This window comes from Ursus arctos, unplaced genomic scaffold (genome assembly GCF_023065955.2).
Source record: "Ursus arctos isolate Adak ecotype North America unplaced genomic scaffold, UrsArc2.0 scaffold_1, whole genome shotgun sequence".
NCBI classification, from domain to species: domain Eukaryota; kingdom Metazoa; phylum Chordata; class Mammalia; order Carnivora; family Ursidae; genus Ursus; species Ursus arctos.
The window spans coordinates 87,147,982-87,173,831 of NW_026622763.1; the positions used below are offsets into that span (position 1 = coordinate 87,147,982).

The window sequence follows — 25,850 nt, forward strand, 5'->3', positions numbered from 1 at the left end:
CATGGAGCTCATGTCATTTTTTCTTTCTCTCAAAGATTACTGTTTTGTTCTGTGTTTAGTGTAATGCCAGAAAACAGTTGCCTTATGTAATTTAAGTCTGTAGTCGTTTATTGTGTGGGGAGAAGTATAGTACTCGTTACTCTATCATAGTTGCAAACACAAATCCTAACAGGACATTTTTATTGTTAGGTCAAAGATATAAGGGGGATTGCCATAGATGAGGCAAGTTGTGGAGAGGGGGTGGCTAAGGGAGGAAGGAGCCTTTAGAGTTAATATAGAGCTTGTGACTCAAGGAGTTTTGCAACAAGCTACATCTATACTCTAAAATACAAAACTGAAGGAGAGATGAACTTCCAAGGTGGAGCCACTAACACACTTGGTGACAAGTCTTGGTGGAAGACAACAAATCTGATTAGAAATTAGAGGTGAGTCCAGTTTCTCTCCTTCTGCCAATTATGTTTAGCAAGTAGCTATCCCATTAAAACATAGGTCATAATAAAAGCAAACCAACCCCAAACTTATGAAGAATTATAAAAATGGAAGAATAAATTAATATAAACTAAATTCTACTAAAGAACTTATACTGCATAAGAAATTACCTAAGCACAGGTATCAATAATTGATAGACAGCACTCTATATTTTCAAAGAAATTATAGAAATGCTATTTTTAAATTTATTTTAATAAATTTATTTAATAAATTTAATAAAACATCAAAAGTGCTAAAGCATTACATTATGATTTAATAAGACAGTACATACATATGAAAAGTAAACTAAGAAATATCAGGAAATAAGTGAAATAGAAAACATAAATAAAAGTTTTTGATGGTTCACACACATGCACACAAATAAAAATAACCACAATTAACAATTATAAAAAACAGGTGTGAAAAATGAAAACTATATATAAGGATATAAGTATCATAGAAAAAATGTTAAATATAGAGGCAGAAAGAGACAAAATAAAAATAAAACATAGTTGGAAATAAAATATAGTCAGTATTTCTAAATTTAAAAAAAGTGGAATAAATATAAGATAAAAACCTAAAGATATAGTGGAAGAGACTGACATAGAATGAACAAAGTCTAAGAATAATAGATGGAAATTACTACCAACATGCCATGATAAAATTTCTGAACTGCACTGTTTATGAAAGATCTATGAGGGGTGCCTGGGTGGCTCAGTCGTTAAGCATCTGCCTTCGGCTCAGGGCGTGATCCCAGTGTTCTGGGATTGAGCCCCATATCAGGCTTCTCCACTGGGGGCCTGCTTCTTCCTCTCCCACTCCCCCTGCTTGTGTTCCCTCTCTCTCTCTGGCTGTCTCTCTCTGTCAAATAAATAAATAAAATCTTAAAAAAAAAAAAAAAGACCTATGAGAGCTATTGCATATTGAAAGCAAATCATCCACAATGGTAGTTGGGCAGAAATGGGAGGAGAGACTAAGTTGTCCTCAGACTTTGTCCATGATACAAACAGTGGAACGCTTCTTCACAAAAATTTGAGAACCAATGATGTCAGATATTATAGCCAGGCAAAATTGCTCTTGAAGTACTGAATGATCAAGAAAATGTAGAAAGTATGGGTGCAGAAGATTAATTTAGAAAAACCTGGGAGGACAAGGTGGGGGGTGCTAAGCAACTATGACATTTGTGATTATTGATCAAATATGTGTTATGATTTTTGATGTTGCAATATTAACATGATTTCAAGGAATTGGAAGGTGGGTAAAAGAAAAGTGGGAGGAATTTTACATCTGTTCATTTCCTTTTTTTAATTATATTTTCTGGGGCGCCTGGGTGGCACAGTCGTTAAGCGTCTGCCTTCGGCTCAGGGTGTGACCCCGACGTTATGGGATCGAGCCCCACATCAGGCTCCTCCGCTATGAGCCTGCTTCTTCCTCTCCCACTCCCCCTGCTTATGTTCCCTCTCTCGCTGGCTGTCTCTATCTCTGTCAAATAAATAAATAAAATCTTTAAAAAAAAATAATGTACTGTTGGATCCTATTAGCTAGGATCTTATTGAGAATTTTGGCATCCATATTCATCAGGTATATCGGTCTGTACTTCTCCTTTTTGATGGGGTCTTTGCCTGGTTTGGGGATCAAGGTAATACTGGCCTCATAGAATGAGTTTTGTAGTTTTCCTTCTGTTTCTATTTTTTGAAACAGCTTCAGGAGAATACGTATTATTTATTCTTTGAATGTTTGGTAGAATTCCCCAAGGAATCCATCAGGCCCTGGACTCTTGTTTTTTTGGAAGGTTTTTGATCACTAATTCAATCTCTTCATGATTAATCCGTCTGTTTAGATCATCAATTTCTTCCTGTTTCAGTCTTGGTAGTGTATAGGTTTCCAGGAAGGCATCCATTTCTTCCAGGTGGTTTAATTTATTGGCATATAGTTGTTAATAGTTTCTAATGATTTTTTCTATTTCCTTGGTGTTGGTCGTGATCTCTCCCTTTTCATTCATAATTTTATTAATTTGGGTCCTTTCTCTATTCTTTTGAATAAGTCTGGCCAGTGGCTTATTGATCTTATTCTTTCTAGTTTTGTTCATCTGCTCTACTGTGCTCCTGGTTTCTAATTCATTGATCTCTGCTCTAATCTTGATCAACTGCCTTCTCGTGCATGGGTTAGGCCTGTTCTTCTGTTCCAACTCCAGCTTCTTAAGGTGAGAATATAAGGACTACATTTTAGATTGTTCTGTTCTTTTGAGTGAGGCTTGGATGGCTATGTATTTTCCCCTTATGACCGCCTTTGCAATATCCCATAGGTTTTGGACCAATGTGTTTTCATTCTCATTGGTTTCCATAAATTGCTTAAGTTCTTCTTTAATTTCCTGGTTTACCCAATCATTCTTGAGCAGGATCGTTCTTAGTTTCCAAGTGTTTGAGTTTTTTCCAAATTTTTCCTTGAGATTGAGTTCCAGTTTCAAAGCATTGTGGTCTGAGAATATGCAGGGAGTAATCTCAGTCTTTTGGTATTGGTTGAGACCTGTTTTGTGACCCAGTATATGGTCTATTCTGGAGCAAGTTCCATGTGCATTCGAAAAGAACAAGTATTCTGTTGTTCTAGGGTGTAGCGTTCTATATACATCTATGAGGTCCATCTGGCCCAGTATGTCATTCAAAGCTCTTGTTCCTTGTTGATTTTCTGCTTAGTTGATCTATTGCTGAAAGCGGAGTGTTGAGGTCCCCTACTATTAAGTATTATTATCTATATGTCTCTTTATTCTGATTAAGAGTTGGCTTGTGTATCTGGCTGCTCCCCTGTTGGGGGTATAGATATTTATAATTGTTAGATCATCTTGTTGGATACACCCTATAAGAATAATATAGTGTCCTTCTGTATCTCTGACTATAGTCTTTAGTTTAAAATCTAATCTGTCTGATATGAGAATTGCTACTCCAGCCTTCTTTTGAGGTCCATTGGCATGAAAAATGATTCTCCATCCCTTCACTTTCAGTCTGGATGTATCTTTAGATTCAAAATGAGTCTCTTGTAGACAGCATATGGATGGGTCAAGTCTTTTTATCCAGTCTGCAACCCTGTGGCATTTATGGGAGCATTTAGGCCATTCACATTGAGAGTGATTATTGAGCAGTATGATTTTAATGTTATCATGTTGCCTGTGAAGTCTTTGTTTCTATAGATTGTAAATTTCTGTTCTGTATCACTCTTGGGGTCTTTTTACTTTTTATAGAACGCTCTTAATATCTTTATTGATCTGTAGCTTGGTGGTCACAAATTCCTTCAGTCTGCCGGTCTTGGAAGGTCCTTATCTCATTCTGTTGAGGAGAGGTTGTGGGGATGCACAGAGCCCAAATTATTGACCAGGACCCAAGCAGTGTGCACTTGTTTTATAGGGACCTTAGGGATGTGGGCTTCTTGATTTTTCAGCCTGCCTTCTGGGGGAGGGGCCTACCATGCTGATACTCAAGCAACCGCCTTTGTGTAGAGTTGCCCGGGGGGGGGGGGGGGGGGGGGGGGCACAGTGCTGACCTGTTTTTCTGTTTTTCAGGGCTTTTGTTCTCTGGCGGCTTTCTGTGACTCTTCTGAGAGTCAGAGCAGCGGTGGCCGTATCATAGCCTCTGTCTCAGAACAGAGAGATCGCAGTCCGCTCTCCACTAAGTTCTCCTGGCCACTCTAACTCTGTTTCTGTCAGTGCTGCTAAAAACCCCACAGCATCCCGGGTTGTGCTACACACAGCCCCTCTCCAGCCCTCGCTTCCAAGGCTGGCATGTCTCCACCCTTTGTGCTTCTAACACTGCCAGCTGCCCCCAGTTCCCACGTGTGCTCCCAAGCTCCCCTTTTCAGTGTGGTTCGCGCGCTCCAGAGCTCCAGTTTTCAGTCAGGTCATGCGCGCGTTCCCGAGCTCCCAGTTTCAGTCTGGTTAGAGTGCGTGCTCTGGAGCGTCAGTTTTCGGTCTGGCCACGCATGCGCTCCGAGCTCCCGATTTCAGACTGGTTCGGGTGTGCGCTCCCGAGTTCCCAGTTTTCAGTCTTGTCGCGCATGTGCTCTGGAACTCCTGGTTTCAGTCTGGTTTCCCAGTGGCTACCGGTCCGCCATGCCTGGCGGCTCCCCAGTGCAGGTGGCTACTGCTTCCCGGCACCCGAGCATGGCGGCTCCCTCCCCCTTACGTTTATCTTCCAATATCTGTGCATGGATTCACGGCTCCCTGCTTCGTACCTCAATTCCCAGCACCAGAGATGTTCATTTGTAGAGATCCAGATGTATCTTCCTACGTCTCAGGCTGATTTTGTGAGTGTTCGGGATGGTCTGGTAGCTATCCAACTCGATTCAGGGGACCAGCTGAAAAAGGGTCCCCTACTCCACCATCTTTTTCTCCAAGCGCAAAGAGGGAATCTTAAACAGGCACCACGCTCAGTGTGGAGCCTGATGCAGGGCTCATCTCACAACCTGAGATCATAACCTGAACCAAAATCAAGAGTCATACGCTTAATCAAGTGAGCTACCCAAGTGCCCCAATAATGTACTACTTTAATAAAATAAATATATACTTCTTATTTTCCTGTAAAACCTCTGTCTGTCTCTCCATAAAGCTGTGGAGAACAATTACTGTTCTGGAATAATTTCCTAATAATTAAAGATGATTATTTCAATATAATAGGCTTTGGAGTATAAAACTTTAAAGAGATGTTTTATACTTATATTTTGGAATCATTAGAAAATCGGTAAATTTTCTACAAATGAAATTGCATTTCATTGTTTTCTTTTCTTAGCATATTCCTTTATTAGATGGGGACAATTTTTATGTAGTCATTTCATGAGAAGGAGTAAATGACACAGTATTAAGATGGCTTTACCAAGTGACTTTATAAATTGAAGGTAACTTAAATTTAGTCAGTTTTATGCTACTAATTCTATAAAGTGCTTAGGATATAAGGTGACTATAGAATTTTCCTTTAAAATGTGGTTATTGTACATTTTTGTCATTTATAAAACTACCTTATGTCTCAGATACTTAAATTATCTTCATTAGCATTGCATTTACAGCATAAGAAGCATTTAGGGGCTAACTCCTAAAATGTGAATTCTTTATTTCTCTCTGTACAGTGAAAGATGCAGATGCACTTTGTATGGACATACAGATTCTGTGAACAGCATTGAGTTTTTTCCTTGCTCCAACACTCTTCTCACTGGTTCGGCAGATAAGTCCCTGTCCATATGGGATGCAAGAACAGTAAGCAAATTATTAGCCCTTTTTCTAGGTTTTGATAAGTCTAATCATTCTTGGTCATTCTTTAGGTACTAGGTATAACTTATAAAAGTAATTGTGCAAGAATGGTAGTAAGTTCCTATTTACAAGATCTTGCTTTTGTACCTTCTATCTACCCTACCTCCTTAAAGTAAGGCTTATAAAAATAATGCAACTACTTCATTAAATATTAATTCAACAATTACTTATTGAGATAGAAACTCTGCTGGTGCAGGAAATATGAAAGGGGAACACATATCGCTTCTCCTTAAGGATCCTGTAGCAAAGAGAAACAAGACACTATCTTAATGCAGTGAGGTATGTTTCTAAATGGAAGAACATATAAGGTACAGGAGGAATGCAAAGAGAACTATTATGTGCCCGAAAAATTATAGATGGCTTCCAAGAGGAGTCTGTGCTTGAGCTGAGATATGGGTGATAAGTAGGATATACCAGGTAGTCTTGAGAAGGGTGGATTCCAGGAATGGGTAGTACATGTACAAAGAATAGAAATGTGAGGCTGCAATAGCATGTTCTAGGAATAATGATACATATGAATAGAGCTTAAGGAAGAAGAAAGAAATGGCAGGCAAGAGTATACAGATAGACAAGATCATGAAGTATCTGACTCAGGTTTTATAATGTTTCAGAGGGAAACTGTTAGAATGTGAAGGAGGCAAGGTAGCATAATCAAATTTACCTTTTAGAGAGACTAATATAATATGGTAGTTGAGTAAGGGAGTCCATTTTATTGAGAAAGCTGGTGCAACAGGCTATGTGTGGATGGGAATTTGAACTGGGAGACTGTAACAAAAAATGGGGGAGAATGGGTTAAAGACAGGGGGTTTAACTCTCAGAATTTGTGTTTTTTAAAAATATTTTATTTATTTGAGAGAGAAAGAGAACACAAGCTGGGGGGGAGGGGTAGAGGGAAAAGGAGAAGCAGACTCCCCACTGAGCAGGGAGCAGGACACAGGGCTCAAACCCAGGACCCTGAGATCATGACCTGAGCCAGAGGCAGACACTTAACTGACTGAGCCATCCAGGTTCCCCAACTCTCAGAATTTGAAGAGTGATTGGAGGTAGAGATTATGGGAGGAGAAAGTGTATAAGGTGACCAGCTGTGTCAGTTTGTCCAAGACTGAGGAATCTCCTGGGTCATGGGATTTTCAGTGCTAAAACTGCACAGTCCTAGCTCACTGTTGCTTCTAAAGGGAAATAGATGTAAAGAAATGGTGGGTATTAAAGAGGGCACATGTTGTGATAAGCACTGGGTGTTATACGCAACTAATGAATCATTGAACACTACATGGAAAACTAATGATGTACTATATGTTGGCTAACTGAACATAACAAAAAAATGTTTTTCAATGGAGACAGAAGGTGGAAACTGCATTTTCAAACACTTTGGATGTGAAGATGAAGAGGAAAAAAGGCTATAACTCTAGGGTCAAAATAAAAATAAAGGGTCCTCCTTTGTTCAGATAGTAAACAGGCTTATTTGCATAGGGAAAGAGCAGGGGAAGAGAAAGGAATTGAAGATGGAGGTGATATAACACAGAGACTTATTGAGCACAGATTTTAGTAAATTGAGAAATGCCAATATATGCAAAACAAGGTGTCCATATCCTTTCTTAGCAACATTTGATGAGGATAATGAAGAAAACAAGGATTCCAGGAGACTATATAAAAAAAGAAGAAATATCCATAGTTTCTGATTCCTGAATCACTAAAGAAATACAACTTATAATTTTTCCCATTTATCTTCCCATAAAAGACACATGACTGACATCAATAAAGGAATATGTTGATGAACATACAAATGGTGGGAATAGCAATACAATTCAATATGGGAGGCCCCGTTTAGTCTTCTGAGACAAATTAATTTGGGATGAATAGAGAACAAGAAGTCCTCAGGGTCACGTATTACAGAAAAAGACTACAAATGTCTTAGACACCAACTTTTCACATGTTGCAGAAATTTAGACTTCTGATGAAGCAGAAGTCAAAAGGCACTGGGGGAAAAGAGTGTCAGACATGACTTAATAAAATCAGAGTGATTTGTTGTTGAGTACATAGGTCCTGCAGCATCCTCCTTGCTTTAAAGTAGCTTAGACCCTGATGCAGCAGAGTTCACTCCTGATAATGGAGCATCAATGGAAAAGCAAGATTTTCAAATGCATTTAGCCTAAATACTTAGATGTGAAGTGCATATAAAAGCAACTGGTAAAGGAAAACCCACAGAGAAAACATTAACTTAGCAGTGACCTAAATTTTATGTTCATATTCTCTTGATTTCAGGGATCCCCCCCTCTGAAAGTGCTATAACTGAATGTTCTCAGAAAACATGTCTCTTATTTATTTTCTCTCATATGAAAAACTGAAGCACTAATGCTTGAAAGTAAAACTGTTCTTTTAAGAGAAGTTGCCTCTGTGTAACTGCCTTAAATGCAGAGTTGTGTACTGATGGTAACCTTCCTACCTGGTGTTGCAAGCTCTTTTTGTATTATTCTTATTCCCCATGGTATCTATGAGAGCAGAAAAAAGAAATTCAGCACAGAACAGGGCATTTAGTATACATTAGCATAGCACTGGATTAAATGTATGTGCACAGAAACGTTGTGAATCCCAAAAGTATCTCCTTAGCTCTTATAGGTATGAATAAATATATAAAGTTGTTTTAATGCATGCTAGCATTAAATTAATTAATACTAGGGGGCTCCTGGGTGGCTCAGTCGTTTAAGCATCTGACTCTTGATTTTGGCTCAGGTCATGATCTCAGGATCCTGAGACTGAGCCCCACTTCGGGCTCTGCGCTCAGCGGGAAGTCCACTGCAGATTCTCTTTCCTTCTCGCTCTGCCCCTACCCCTGTTCTGTGTGCTCATGTACTCTCTCTCTCTCAAATAAATAAATAAATAAATAAATAAATAAATAAATCTTCAATCAATCAATCAATCAATAAATGTAAGTTAATATTAGGAAAAAGGCTCTAAAATATTTTGGTGTAAATGAAATGTTGTTCATAAATAATAGTAAATGCATCCTTGATTAGAAATAAAATTCATATAATGAGTTTATTTTCTGAAAACATTTTCAAAGCTGATAGTAAAAAATATTTATTTAAATTGATATTATTTAAAATATAGAATTAGCATGTAAGACAAAGGGAAATTCACTTATTTTATTAATAATTAGACAATGCAAGTTATGAACTAAAATATTAACATAAAATTCTACAAATAACATATGACAACAACTTTAGAATTAAACAAAATTGTTTTACTAAAGTTGCATTAGACAGTTCTGGTGGTTTTGTTTCATATCCACCTCCTTTATTTAAAACACAAAATAAAGAAAAGTTCAAAAAAACTAGATTAAAAAAATATATTATAGCTTTCTAAAGTACACGTTATATGTTGTGAATATCATATGAAATTATTCGCTGTCTGAACCATCCCAATGGTTCATGAAGGAGTTAAAAAGGAAATTTATATTTGTAGTTGAATATTAAGAGCTACTGAAAGAGAAAACCAGAGTAGCTATAGTTTCTTCTGTGTGAGAGTAAACACTACACGTTATCGATATGGATGGCATTCTTTGGACTTTTAACATGAACTGCATCTGTAGTAGGCCAGTGTACTTCTTTATAACTATTAGATTGTGTTAATTCCTTGATAAATGATAAGCTGTCTGGTTACACTGAAAGTTTGAACCTAAAAGGAGATGAATGACTTCCTTCTCTTAGTAAAGCAAGGACAACCCATTTTGTCGGCTCAGTGTGATCAATTACTATTGAGACATCCTCTAAAATAATTTTTGATGAAACATGAAAATGATCAGTGGATTATATTCCTATAAATTAATTTTAAACCTCTTTCTCCCATTTCCAAACATATACTAGTCTTAAATCATTAACCTAATCTAATAGCTTATTGTCAAATATAATGAATGCAGAGACCTCTAAGTCAGTCTCTAAGTCAACTGGACAGATCAGCTCTGAATTTTGTGGGAGACGAGGAGAGGGATATAAATCTCCATAATCACCAAATGGAGGCTATTAAAATAGCTTGCAGTTTAAAAACTCATGAACTTGCTCTGTTTTATAGAATTACATGGAGAGAGTAAATTTTTCCCTCAAAGTTATGAAACAGTGGAATTATTTTATTAAAATTGAAAAATAAGATTGTAACTTTGCCAGAAAATGATGTATAATATAGGACATTTAATGAATACTTACAATGCCCTCTCAAAAAGTGACATGAAAAAAATCCCAAAATACATCAGTGATTTGGAAGCCCATTTAAAATAAATGCAATGAGATTATTAGTCATTCACAAGTCCAGTGAAAATATTAAGATTTTTTATTTTGTTCACTGTATAGTAAAACATAGAATGGGATGAGTAATACATCTCTGAGTTGTTCAGAACTGGGCTGGCAACAGTCAGAGTTGCTGACATTTGTCTCTTGTGAAGAATTTGACACAGAGAGTTCACAGCTGGGACTGCCTTTGGTGGCTGTGCCTTGCCCCCTAGACTAACTGCAGGCTCTTATCCAGCATACAATGTTGTCTTGACTTAGCTTTAGCCAAAATATCCAGTAACTGAACACTGTGCATTCCTGTAAAGTGGAGAAACTAAGAATTCACCAAAAATGTTATACTGTCTGGTGCCTCGCCCAGTGTTGACTCCATAGTTCAACCTGCATTCTGCATACCCTCCTTGGTTTCCCCAGATGGGATCTGGTGAACTCTCAGAGGAGCCTGGCATTATTCTGAAGCTAGAATGTGGAAATAAATGCAAAGCTTGCATCTCTCTCTCTTGGTTTTAGTCCTCAGGCACATTCAATTTAGCAATCTTTATTGAAGATCTTTGTGCCAGACAACATCCTGGGTTAGGACTGTTGACTTTGACAGAGTCCCTGCCATCAGTGAATACATGGTCTTATTAATTACTGTGCAGCGGTAATAGACAAGTTATTTTAAAATAGTTTAATAATTGCTATATAAAACTATAGCTTTAGCTTTTTGTGCCAAAGCTCACTATTCCAAGAGGTGATTTTATGACTAACACTGATTGGATACCTCCAACGTGCCATCACCTATACCATCTATGTAATGCTTACTGGAATTACCATTATTGTCTATATTAAAAATTGAAAAAACAAAGGCTTAGAAGAGCAGGACTTGTTGCCCAAGATCAGCCAACTGGCCAGTGGCAGAATCAGGAAGTAGGCTGACTCTCCAACCTCAATTCTGTATTGTTATTTTGTGGCCTCTAATTTTTGTTGGTTCTCACTGAAAATTAGAATAGTGTTAAAATGACATTTCAGTGAGACAAGATGATTTAATATACCTATATTTGCCAAAATATTAGCTTACCACAGTAATTCAGTAATTCACAAGTCAGATCTATTGCTTGGATTTAGCAACCATCAGAGCTGCAAATGACGCCTCACAGACACAAAACTCTAAGGGAAAAAATGCATTATGGTCTGTAGCTATCAATTTGGATACTGGATTTTCAAATTCATACACCAATTATGCAAACGCATTTTTGTTAAAATTTTGCTAGGTATTTTTCTCATCCTGAGGTTGATTGATTGGTCTTGTAAACTAGTCAGAAGTTGTCAAATACAAGCAATGTGGTACCAGCCAATATGTTTGAGAAAATAAATATACTTAATTGTGCTTCTATAGAATCCTGGATTTATATCCTAAATTATCTTGAGGTTATATCAGACAGTATGGCACAGTAGTAGCACACAGACATTCTGACTGGATTCAAACCCAAATTCTGCTGCTTATTAACAGTGTGGCTTTGGCCATAATTGTCTAAAATATTTGTGCCTCAATTTCCTCATTTGTGAAATGTGGAGGGTAGTAGCACCTATCACATTAAGTTGTGATGGGGATTAAATGAGGTATCATGGAAAGTACTTTGAAGATTGACCGATATAAGAACTTAATATATTTCAGAGATTCTTCTAATAGCTGATATATCATATTATACTCATATTTGTCTGTCATGTAACTATGAGCTTCTCTGCTTTTGCAATTGTTGGCATAGTAGGTGCTCAACAGATGTTGGAAGGAAGGGAGGTAAGGGGGAAGAACCATTAATCAAATGTTTTTCTTTTTATGCCAAAACATTTTACCTGAAAAATCAACTGTTTTCTAAAAATTAAAAATAAGTATTTTAATACACAATAAAACAATCACATATTAAACAAGTTAATATAGTGTAATAAGATTTCAAAAGATTGTGATTTAACTCATAAAATGCTGTATTTCTTTATATATCATATACAGCACATAAAATCTTTGCATATATATCACAAATATGTCATTCGTTTTCTCTTCCCTTTTTTGATTACTAAAAATAGCATTTCAGTGGCCAGCAGTGGAAATACTAGACTTTTGTTTGTGAGTGCCAGGCTTTGAAAAAAATGTCATATTTCAATGGAAACAATGATCAATCGCTATGTGTTTCTAACTGAAGCATACAGATAGTTTTATGCAATTATTTAAGTTCTGTAAGAGTTAGAAGTAATTCCTTCATTCTTCATATAGTTCATTTAAATTTAATCCAATAAAGATGTAAAGTTGTGGTGTAAGTGGGCATAACAATAAGTAAGATCTCTAATCATTGTTTAGACAAATTTAAATATTTTCAATAACACTTCACTCTTATCATAGCTAAGGCACCCCTTTGTATGTCTTTTATATTGAATTGTCTGGAATGGATTGCATTCTAGGATTGGAGGGACCAGTACCATGGAAAAATACCAGATATTAAAAACTTATCCTTCCAATAAAAATAACATGAGCTAAATCTCAAAAACTTTTCCCTGTATGCCTACTCAATTTTTATTTCATTGCTGAATGGGTAATTTGTATCAATTTAAAAGTATATTATTAGTAAAGATATTATCATCTAGAAAGGTATGAAATTTAGATATAGACAATTCATTTCCTCTTGTGTTCCTTGGTAATAGCTGTAATAAAAATAACTAGTGTTTATTCTGTCAAATAGTTCAGACACATGATTTAAACATTACAAACAATATTGCATGTTAGAGAATATGTTCACTATGTTATAGATGAAGACAATGAAGATCAGAGGTGTTAAATAAGTTTTTCAAAAGTCCACAGCTAAGTGGTGGTCTTAAGATTGCAACCCTGGGGGCACCTGAGTGGTGCAACTGGTTAAGGGTCAGACTCTTGGTTCTGGCTCTGGTCATGATTTCAGTGTTGTGAGACAGAGCCCTGTGTTGGGCTCCACAATTGGCACAGTCTGCTTGAGATTCTCTCTCCCTCTCCCTCTGCCCGTGCTATCTACCTCTTCCTCTCTCTCTCTCAAACAAATAAACCTTTTAAAAAAATTAAAGATTGCAACCCTGTTCTTTCTGAAATGAAAGGCCATGTCCCTTTACTGTTACTTGTTATCTCTATGTTTAATGACATTATAAAACCTGATTATTGGAAGGCATTTGTAAATATCTGTCCATGACACTGAGTTTGGTAGTGTCCCAAATAAAATGAAAACCCTCTAAATCTAATTTAGCTTCAAGGTGATGAAGTCACCTTGCCTCCTTTATCATAATATATGTTCTTAGGGAAAAGTAAAGGTAAATGTATAGTAAAACATAATTATTTAGTTATCCTTGTGTATGTCCTTGTATATCCTTGTAAAAATCATATAATACATTCCAAAGTTAAACAGGGATTTTTTTCATTCCTCTTTTGAATAACATAAATGACTGTTTCTTACTTTTATTCAGATTGCCAGTGAAATTATATTGAAGTTAAAGCCAAAGGAGAAGCATGGATATCATCTTTTTTAAATGTTATAGAACCTAGATGTGGTCTTTTGGAAAAAAATAAATTTTGGGACCTATTTGAATTGAATAAGATGTGGGGTTATCCTGTAAGAATATTGAGGGCACCTTAATCATAGAGTGTGTTTGACCAAAAGGAAATCCCAGTGCATTGCCTCTACCCTTTCTGCCTTGAGTACACTGTAGAGAAAATATAGAAATCTAAGTCAGATAGAATGGAGTTTGAATCCAGATTCTGTCACTTTCTAGTTGTACATAGTAAGGCATGATGTTTAACACCTGTAAAGTTCAGAATTTTCCTTTTAAATAGAAATAATAATTAAATCACACTGTTAGCACTGGGAATATGTATTTCGAAATCAAAAATGAAGTCATTTTTCCCTTGATTGGTAGCTGCGAATGCTACTGGCAAGTTTTCTCATGATTTGTACTTCTGTCTCTTTAGTTGATGAGTTAAATGGTGCTTAATGAAATTGAACAAGTCCATTGCAGATTGCTTTACCCAGTGTTTTGTCTGTTGCTGTCACTTTCAAGAACTCAGTGACTGTAATTCATTGCATCAATTTGTATTTCCACCATCCCTATGGTGTTTATTTGACCTGTCTTGCTTGTAGTCCCTTAATTTCAGTTTAACATATAGAAATTACTTAGGAATAAGCTTGTCTCTTGTTATTTATTCTTTTATACAGTCAACCCATTAAAGCTTCAATAACGATGACTTGGCTGTACTTCAAGATAGTCTTAACTTTTAATTCATTGTAGCACTACATGTTAATTATCATTTTTAGGTACCATTGATGAAACTAGAAATTAAATGCAGCATTTTTTGGCAAGTGTTTCTGGCATCCTACTGTGGTTGTGATCAGTGTAGGGTAAAACTACACCTCTTGTTATGTAGATCTACAGCACCAGAAAATTAACAGTTAATTAAAATGCATTTCTAATGGATAATCATGAACATCCATATAATCATTTTTTTTTTTTTGACCATTGATTATACTCAAGCCTTTTATCCAATGAAGAAAATACTGGAAAAGAAGACATCCTACCTTGTGTGCCCCCCTCTTTCTTCAACACATACACAGATTACCTGGATTCTTAGTACACTGATATAAATTCAGATACTGCAGTTTGTGCATTTATGTGTTCTATACTTAAAAGCAAAACGTTTTAAATTTAGTCGTACAATAAAATTAAAATATAAGGTTCTGTAAAATATATAATAAAATGGGCATTTGTTGTTTATTTGACTGCCTAGCAGCCAAGAAATAGTCTCGTCTGGGGAAAAACTAGCAATATATGAAATTTGTCATGAGGCAGGTCTGAAAAGATCTATTTTGTTTGTTTGTGTTTGTTGTTCATTTTTGTTAGTTTGTTTTTGTGGTTTCTGGGAAGTTAGCAAATGTGTGTGCCCATCTAGAACTTTGCATTTGGAGGGAATAATGCTGAGACAGAGGACCAAGTAGGAAATTCTTTGTGGTTGAAGTATTGTTGAGAGTCCATACTTAGAGGAAGCGTCTTAGCCAGATGTTCTCAGGAATTTGACAGTGTTTACTGTTATTTAGTTTCCTTTAGTTCTTTTATTTTTTTTAAACTAATTTTTTTTGGGGGGGAGAAGGGGGTTGTAGTTAGCAAAATAAATTTCTGTTGCTTACGTACATGAATCCTAAAAGATACACACATCAAAACCCAAATAATACCAAATGGTTAGAGATGACTTATTAGATACTGAATGAATGTAATAAAAAAGCATAAATCAACAATGAAAAAAAACCCATGAACCATAGTACTTATGAAGGCCTATAAGCCAAAGAAAAACATTTAATACTTAAACATGTGTGTATGTTCCTCCTAAATTACTTATGGGTCAAAGAGTAACAGCATCTTAAAATTACAATAAGGAGTTCACTTTATGATAAAATTTGTGAGCAACAACCAAAAATATACTTAGGAGAAAGTCATAGTATTAAATTATTTTATTACTGCTTAAGAAAGCCTAAAAATAAACAGTCACTTTACAATATTAGGAAAAATACAATGAAATTAACTAAAATACTTAAAAAATAATAAAGACTAAAAAATAATTTAATGGGGGAAGAAAAAAAAAGAATTTGTTGATCTAAAACCTGCTTCTTTGGAAAGTCATTAACAAACCATACTAAGACCTGTTTTGCCTTTTCCTAACTATTATTTATCATTTTACTATTTCAATAACATAGAAAAAATCCAGACAGAGAGATTAAATGATAATTATTTCCAATAACCTATTTAGAAAATACTGAAGAACCAAGAACCAACTCAGAGTTTTAGAACTAATTAAAATGTCATAAAGGTAGCCCAGCACAATTAAATAAAAAAGTCAGTAGGTGTCCTCTCTGCTGGCAAAACAAAAACAAAAGTTAAAAATGCAAATTCACCACATAAATTAAGAAGAATACTCTATAAACAAAAATTTGTGTAATATATAAGAATAAAACTGCATAATAATGGGAGGTAAATAAATGTTGACATACGTGTAAAGACATGCCAAGTTCTTTGATCAAAAGAGACAAACATACCACTTAACTTCTTTATAAACTAATATGTAGGTTTAATGAAATTCTAAGGAAGATCCTGATAACATTTTTGCTTTGGGTGTTTTGGGAAATTGACAAAGTGATTCTAACCTTAGATCTGGAAAAGCAATTGATAAAACTGAGAAAACAGCAACAAAGATTGATAAGGAAAACTAGGTTACTAGGTATTAAACTAAAATTAATAATTACTATGAACTATAAAACTGAAGAAAGATTGACAACTCAATCAATGAAAGAGAACAGAGCTGTGAAACAGATCCTAGCTATGTAGTATACAACATAAATGCTTGATTCCAAAAGGGAAATCTCTTTGAGAATTGTTAGAGGAATCAGCTTCATTCTCATTTTTTTCCTTTCAGCCTTTGCCCATTTTGGTCTGTTGTTGCTGATTCCCAAATCCCTATCTGTCTAAAAGCTGGTATTTTTGGACTTTGGATATCTGGTTAAAGTTCCGTCTACTTCAAGGAGGGGTTATGATACTGTTCAATCAGTTCTTGCTTTAAAAAAAATTAAATTAAATTAAATTTATTTTTTATTATTATGTTCAATTAGCCAACATATAGTACATCATTAGTTTCTGATGTAGTGTTCAATGATTCATTAGTTGTGGATAACACCTAGTGCTCATCACCACACGTACCCTCCTTAATACCCATCACCTGGTTCTTGCTTTTTAATCTTTTTTCTTTATTATACAAGTAAAATATTGTTCAAGATAGAACATGTGGACTTTTTAAAAATACTAAAAACAACCCTAAAGATAACTGATAAAATTTTACTATTATAATCTTTCAGATTTTTAAATGCTTTAGATATTGTTTAAATTAAAATTCCTATAGTCATCATAGTAGCATTGTGCTATACCTAATAATGCATAAGTTAATTTGTCTTCACTCCGTAATAGATCTTGAATATCCTAAATATAAATACATATATATTCTCATTCTAATTATTGATGTATCATGGATACATTTTAATTAATTAAATAGGTGCATCACTGTTTGCTTGGACAGTCTCTTTAGTAATAGATGTTTGGATTGTTTCTTAAGTATTTGGTACTGTGAATAAGACTTCAGAAAACATCCTCACAGGTGCCTTTTTTCACAGTCATCATCTCATTTCATTGATACATTTTTATAGGTGTTGTAATCTACATTATAAGAAAGCATTTAAATTGTATTGACAAGACTCTATAAAAAGTTGACCATAGCTACTTATGTATTCCCTCCAACACTCTATGAGTGTGCCTACTTTCCCATACTCTTGTCACTTTGATTTTAGCAACTAGATAGGCTAAAATTCTCTTGTCAGTGTTTTAATATATAATTGTTAAGACCATTGAAATGCTTTATGTATTTATTAAATATGTTTGATAGGCAGGTTACCATTGACATTTATTTCTAAATATTCTGGAATTGATGTTTAATTTATCTGACATAGAATTTTTTAAAAATTTAGTTTGGTTAACTGGTTTCTTTGTTTTAAATTCAAAGTAGTTCATCTTTTGGCTAAATTTCAGTTATTTAAATTTTTCTTTCTTTATCTTGGGAAATTAGTGCTTCTTCGAATTTATGATGATTCTCTTAATGGTCCAATTAATGATTAAGTGTGTTCTTTTAGCTAACTAAGTATTATATATAGCATATGTAATTGTATATTGTATATAATTACATATTTTATATGCTATACATGTATGTATATTATATGTATATATTTATATATTATACATATATTAGTTGCATGTATCATGCATAATTAGTTGTAATATCACCCTCTAGTTTCCCTACTTTCCTCCCAGCTGTTTTCTGGGATTTGTAGCATCTGCCTGTGGTTGGATGCTGGTATGAGATCAAAGAAACTAGCACACGATTGTACTTCAGTTCTCAGATTACACTGAACCAGGCATGTCTTCCCCTTATTTTCTGCAGTTATTCTGTGGAGTTTACAGTACCTGACTGTAGAAAATGATGGTGAGTTTGTGAGGAATATGGCATAGAATGCCAAGGCAGAAGTCACATATTGTACGTCTTGTATTGGCTTATAGGATTTGAATCACATTATCAAATGCCTTAGTTTATAAAGACCATAGGACGAGGGGTCAGTGGGCAAATGGTAAGGAATGTAGGAAATATCTTCTTTGCCTTGTAGGTCACTCACTATTCCATGATGCAAAGCTACATCCTGATGTGCTAAAGTCTGAATAGGATTCCCAGCTTAGCAAATAGGCATTAGGTTGTCCATTAGTACTTTTTAATGTGTTTGCGTGCTTTAGTCTCTTTGTGCATCTTTGTGGGTACTACCTATATCTTGATATCCAATTATAATTTCATATTAAGTGCCTCAAACCAAGATTTTGATTTAATGTGAATTGATAAAATGTTAATATATATTAAAGAGTATTCTTCAATAAGAATTATCTATATCTCTGATGCAGTGAAACTGAAATCGCTTTTTCTGGTATCCTGGATAATTTTATTATTTCTATATTATATGTGAAAAGGAATTTTGTTATTTAAAAAAAAATCATGTATGTAGGTATCGATAAACACCCACATCTCTGCTACTGAATGTAACATGCTCAATCAACACATAAGTATTAAATGCCTGTTGTGCAGCAAGCACTATTCTAAGTTCTATAGATGCAGTAATTAAAATATAAAAATAAAACAGACAAAAATCTCTGCTGTGGGGGAGATTTTTGGAGAAAGGCAGATAAAAAAATAAATGAGAAGGAAAACTAGTGTGTTAGATGATGATACATGTTGTAGAGGGGAAAAAAATCAGAGAAAGAAGGTAAATATTTGGCTGGTGGGGAAAAGAGTTATTGCAAAAGCAATTAAGATACAATTTGAACAAAGGCCTAAAGAAGATAGGGAGGAAGCCCTGTAGATACCTGGAGGAAGTAGTACTCCAGAGGAAAAAATGCAAGTCAAAAACCCTGGGGTGGGAGCATGTCCAGTGTGGCTTCGAGGAACAAGCAGGGAGTAACTTGGGTGGATGAGTAAGGGGAACAGCAATTTGAAAATATGAAATGAAGCCAGAGCAGTGTTGGTGGGCAGGGAGTGGGGGCAAGTTACATAATCTAGTAAGTCATTTTGATGACTTTAGTCTCTACTCAGGGTGAAATTGGAAGCTATTAGAGAGTTTTGAGCAAAAAAAATGATTTTACCTTTTATTAGTCTAAAGGTTATGGAGAGGGAAAAGCAGTGGTGGATGCAAAAACATCATGTGTGGCTATTGTACTCCACCTACACAACAGATGGCAGTAGCTTGGACGAGAATGATGGCAGGAACGAAGATGTAGTTAAAAAAAAAAAAAACACATGCATATCTACATACATACACACAAAAAGGAAAAGAATGAGAAGAGAAAATGAACAGGAGCTTGGAAAATGTGGAAATACCCCACAAACAAGACTCACTCACACTTCACTATAGCCTTTCCCTCCTAATCCAAACCTTCAAAGAGGAAACAAATTAGTCACTCAGAAAGGAAAAATAAAAGAAAAACATAAAATTTATTAATAACACATTATTTTTATTTATTATTTTAGAATTATAAAATAATATAATTGCAAATAACCTTTGTCAATTTTTTATATTATTTTACATGTATTATGTAAAGAAGTGCTGGTTTCTTAATGCCACGGTTATGAATTTGAAGTCTGAAATCAATACTAAAAATGCAAAAATTTCTATCAATGACTTACACTTTGCAAGTGAATTTGATCTTACCAGTATTCACTGAACAGCTCTGTGTTCAGACATGATGTATTTATACTGGTTCAGCCACTAAAATAAAGCTAGGAGACTGTAGCAGATGCCATTGATGCCTTCCCCCATAACCTCGTAGTCACCTGTAGCCTTGCTGGACAGTTCCCAGGGCCATTATCAACTTCCTACCTCAAGGGTTCCGTCTTCATCTCTCTGAGGGTTCCTTCACTGAGGGTTTTTCTTAGATGCCACAGTTTACTAGGACAAATGAAAGTCAGTGGATAAATAGTTCAGCATACCTGTCCCCCAGTGGAGCAATTGTGAAGCACGTTTTATATGGTTCCTTACAGGGTCCTTAGTGGGACCTCAGGGTCCTAGTCCTAGCTGCTCACAGTGCACCTGTAACACACCCTTTACTGGTTTCTCCCTTCTTTGTTTCACTTTTCCCATCCCTTATGTGTGCTTTCTGAATTCACATCCCAAGTAAATAACCTTCAAAGTATTTGTCTCAGGATGTATTTAGCGGGAGACCCATACCAAGCCAAGTGGAAACCCTTGAATCACGTTGCTCTTGTCTGATGGACAAAGCAAAAGGTCCAGGAATATTCCACAGAAATTAAGCAAGGGTAATTAGTGGACTTTTTGGCTTTAATCTACCCCTCTTGGCCCATATGTGTCTCACTTTGTCCAGCATTATAAAGACAGAATCTTCAAGAGTTTTATGTTCCTCTCCTAAATACACTGTTAATGTTAGCATATATTTTACAAATGGTGAATCTGTTTCTACTTCCATAATTAATCATTTTTGTCAATAGTTACAAGTGAATGCAGCCTCGAAATGCAGAATGAATAATAGGGAGCTGAAAATTTATGGGCATATTGAGGAGATATAATGATCACTTGTATCAGTAACAGAGAAGCAGGAATACAGCTGCTTGGAGCCTGGGCCAGTTTAGAGAAAAAAAGGGAGACTTTGCCAGAGGACTACGTGTTTCTACTATCTAGAGCAAAGCTAGGGAGAATTTAAAGTGCCACAGTCATCTGGAAAGCACAACTAGATTCACAGTTTGACGAAGTCTAGGGATATCACATGTTGTAAGCCCTTGGTAAAAATCAAATCCTAAAGTTATAAGAAAATGAGGAATTTAGAAAAGACTAAAATCAAACCCTTGAGTCTATATGAATTTTTTATGTTAATATATTTTGAAAGTATAACAAGGGTTTCTGATTTGGCAAAGTTGAGATATAAAGACAATGGATGAGCAAATATTCAATGGTCCTTTTCTTTCCTGCTTCTGCCGTAATCTAAGCCTCAGGAACAGAAATATCCATGACACAGGACACCTTTTTTCTTTTATATAAAGAGTCAGAAAGGTACTACTTATTTAGATATCAGAGAAAATATCAACAGGGAACAGATTTCTGTGCCACGAAGAGAGTTTCAGATAGATAAACATTTATGGAGTGTCAGTACTCTGGTGGGTGTGTAGGTATGGGCAAGGGGACCTGAGGCAATCATAATAAAATGCAATACTTTTCTTATGGAATTTACAGTTTAGTGGTTGAAAAAGATATGTGAACAAGTCATTTCAGAACAGTGTCAAAAGGGCCAGGGTCCTCAGTATAGCTATCTGCAGAGCAGTGACATGATCTGATTTATATTTTCAAAGGATTACACTGGCTATCCTGTTGAGAATAGACTGAAAGGGGGCAGAGAGACAATGATCCAGGCAAAAGACTTTGGTAGACTTGGAACAAGATGGTAGCAGGTAGCAAGTGATGAAAGGTGATGAAAGGTTTTATTTGTTCTTTCATTCATATATTCATTCATTCATTTAGACATAATTTCAGTCCTCCTGAGAAGTTAAAATAATAATACAATATACACTTCACGCAAGTTCCCCAAGTGTTAACATTGTACTGTATCTGCTTTAACCCTTTCCCTCTTTCTGAATATACACACATGTATATGTTTTTCCAAAACATTTGACAATTAGCAGTAGGCATAATATCCCTTAACCCACAAATAGTTCATTGTGTAATACCTAAAAACAAGGATATTCTTTTAAATAACCATAGGGAAATTATCCACATCAGTAAATTGGTATTGATGCAATATCTAATCTATAGACATTATTCAAATTTGTCCAACTGCACCAATGCTTATATAACAAAGAAAATTTAGGATCATGTGTTTTCATTCAGTTGTATTTTTAGTTCCTTTTCATCTGGAATAGTTTCTCATTCTTTCTTTATGTTCAATAGTATTTACATTTTGGAACAGTACAAGCCAGTTATTCATAGAGTGTCCCTCGGTTTGGGTTTGTCCGCTATTTCCTCTTGATTAGATTCAGCTTATGAAACTTGAACAGGAAGACCTCAGAAGTGACGATCTTTTCAGGGAATTCTATCAGGAGGCACATGGTGATCTCTGTCATTACTAGTGATGTTAGTTTTGATCATTTGGATTCTGCTAAGTCTTTTGACTATAGAGCTGATTATTTTACTTTGTAATTAATAATTATCTTGTTACTTTGAGACTGTAAATATTCTGTGTCTCCTAAAAAATTCATTTACTCATTTTAGCATCCACTGATAATTCTCACTTTCATTGATTATTATTAATACGGTTGTTGATCATGATTTCCCAACTCCATCATTTCTTCATTTATCAGTTGGGTTTCCACTGAAAGGAAGAATTTTCCCTTCTTCCCTCATTTTTAAAAAATTTATATTGAAGTGAATTCATGCATTTCTCTTTTATTCAAGGAGCTGTATTTTTACATCATTATTTTAATACTCAAATTGTTCTATTCTTGGCTAATGAAAGCTCCTCTATGGTGGCCAAAGTGTCCTTTCGACATGTCCATATTATTCTCTGAGCACCTCCCTCATTTCTAGTACAAGAGATTTCAGGCTCATCTTATACTTTTCTTGCTGTAACACTGGAATCAGCCTTTTCTTCTAGAAGCCCTGGTTACTTTTAATGGAGAATGCTATTAGAGATCAAGATCTGAGTTCTACTTGTTGTCATGACTACGGGGGTGGGGGATCATTCCTCCTAGTTCTTCTCAGTAAACCGAACAAAAATAAATATAAAGATGATTATATGCACACACACACACACACACACACACACACGTACACACACGCACACACCTGTATCTATTATACAGCAAATTAGCTATATTAAAAAATATGGATTCACACTGATATCTCTAATTCCAATTCAATGACAGAATTCATTCTGTTTTCCTCCTTTTCCATATCTAAAACTCTCTGGTCTGCCAATGACAAACACAGCCCCAATTATCTATAATATATTTACTTATATGTTCAATCTTATAACATACAGAAAACAGTTTCACTATTACTAATGCAGGTCTCTAAGAAGGGAAGCCTACTGGAGCACCTGGGTAGCTCAGTCATTAAGTGTCTGCCTTCAGCTCAGGGCGTGATCCTGGCATTCTTGGACTGAGCCCCACATCAGGCTCCTCAGCTGGAAGCCTGCTTCTTCCTCTCCCACTCCCCCTGCTTGTGCTCCCTCTCGCACTGGCTGTCTCTATCTCTGTCAGAAAAATAAACAAAATCTTTAAATTAAAAAAAAAATTAAGGAAGCCTACTAATTAGCATTCGGTATTTGTTTAGAGTTCTTTTTGTCTTTAGCCTGAAGACCAATAGTCTAACTACTACTTAACCATGTTTAACAGTTATTTGAGTTAGATGTTCCCCTCTCCCATTAGTTGGTGTTATTTATTCAAATGTTATTTATTTGAAATATACTGAGTTATTTCTTTCAGTTTGTGTTCAATGGTAGGATTTTCTACCCTTCCTTATTTGTTCTATTCATTTTTTTTTTTTGAGTCTGTGAAACTGAGTTATTTCTTTCAGTTTGTGTTCAATGGTAGGATTTTCTACCCTTCCTTATTTGTTCTATTCATTTTTTTTTTTTGAGTCTGTGAAACTGAGTTATTTCTTTCTGTTTGTGTTCAATGGTAGGATTTTCTAACCTTCCTTATTTGTTTTATTCATTCTTTTTTTTTTTTTGAGTCTGTGAAACATTAACATTCTTAAAGTCAGAACTGAATTAAATTCTACTTACCTTCTTTGTGTTTTCTGTTGGTTTAGTTTCTTTTTTTATATTTCTAGATTTTTAAGCAGAGAATTTAACTTATTTAGGCATATTCTTTGATATTGTCTATATAATTTATTTTGTTGCAATTATATAATTGCAATATTTATTTTATTGCTTTTTTGTGTCTCACAGTTTATTATATGTATGTATATATATACATATATGTACATGTGTCTTAGTGTTTTCATTTTTATTCTTTTTAATATGTTCTTTAATTTTATTTTGTATTTCCACATTCACTCAAGAATTGCTTAATAAACACTTTTTATTTCTAGTTAAAATAATCTTTTAATCTTAATATTTTAAATAATTTCTAGCTTTTTATGTATTAAATTTTACTTGTAACATATTTAATTATGAAATTTATTTTTTGTGACTTAGTATATGATCAGATTTTATGATTGTCCTATGAGTGCCTGAGAAGGTATAATCATGATTTTTCAGGGTGTAAATTTCCATGTATATATAATATCTACTTTACTGGTTAGGTTCTATAGGACTTCTATATCCTGTCCTTGTGTCTACTTCATTTATCTCACACTAATTCTGATGTAGTAACATTTCCTAAGGTTAATATGTATCTTTCTATGTCTTTTTACATCTCTTATAGTTTTTGCTTAGAAAGGCATTGCTGTATTATCTTGGTGCGTAGATATTCACAATTGTTAGGTATTTGCTGTGAACTGAGGCTTTTAGCATTAAAAACAATAATTCTCTGTCTTATTTAAGAGTCTAGTTTGAAGTTTATTTTGTTTAGTATCAGTATTGGTTTGCTTTATTATTATTTCTAGAAGCCTGGTCTGTCTTTGGCCATCTCTTTATATTTAGCTTTTCCCAGGTATTTTACGTGTGTGTCTTTCATACAGAATATAATCGGGTTTTGCTTTCTCAGCCAAATTGAAAATCGTTTCCTTTTAATAGATGAATTAAGTCATTCATTCACATTTATTGATATATGAAATGTTTAATTGCAACTCTCTCATTTTATGTAATAATTACTATGTATATTATGTTATATTTGCTATATTAGTCTATGTGAAATGGTTTGGGGCTCTTTTAAAAAAATTCTTTTGGTGTTTAAGAAGGACTATATTTTTTTTCTGTGGGCTAACTTTTTACTTATTTTTAAAATTCTTTTATTTGCCTGTTTTCTTTTTTTAATCATGTTACTACATTGTTTGCAGTTTTAATGACATACTTTTAACTCCAAACTACTGCCTACACAACAATAACTTCTCCCTTCTCCTGTCATTTTTAGTTGCATTATTTCTACTCTGTCAGAACATACAACACGTACTATGTAGCACATATCATAAAACATTATTATTTCACCATCCACCTCACCTTTTAGTGTTAAATCTACAATATATTAAAAGCTCACCAGTAACCCTATTGCTGTAATGTCCTAATTCATCTCTTAGTTGGATTCCATGAGTATTTAAAAATGTTTTTTTACTGCTGATCCTTGAATAGAAACTTAGCTGACTATAAAATCCATGATTTACATTTTCTTTCCTTGGATTATTTTTAAATGCTATTCTACTGGTACATTATTTTGTATTCAGTTTTTTAGAAGTCTGATGCCAACTAATTATCTTGCTTTTGCTATCTATCTACCTATCTATCTATTAATTAATTATTGGCTGGAGTCCAGTCATCTTTTTTATTTAGTAAGATTATCAATAGTAAGATAGTAAGATTGATCATTACTAATCAGTGTTCACTGTTATGCAGTGAGTATGTAGATTCAGGACTTCTAAGTTTCTCCTCTAAATTGATCTATCCCAGTCCATCAAAGTGCTCAGCAGTAAAATGCGCCTTCATATCCACTTTTGTTAGAGGGCAGTTATGAAGAAATGCAGCCTGTT

General features: G+C 34.8%; 1 protein-coding gene across 6 annotated transcripts in view; it reads left to right on the plus strand.

Annotated features, from left to right (window-relative positions):
• SPAG16 (sperm associated antigen 16) overlaps nucleotides 1-25,850 on the plus strand; it is a 913,718-nt gene that overhangs the window by 547,820 nt on the left and 340,048 nt on the right. For all 6 annotated transcript variants that reach the window (XM_026492020.4, XM_057304555.1, XM_044381193.3 and 3 more), the window contains one exon: nucleotides 5,578-5,704. In XM_026492020.4, the coding sequence (XP_026347805.1) occupies nucleotides 5,578-5,704 (127 nt within the window). The remainder of the gene's footprint in view (nucleotides 1-5,577; nucleotides 5,705-25,850) is intronic.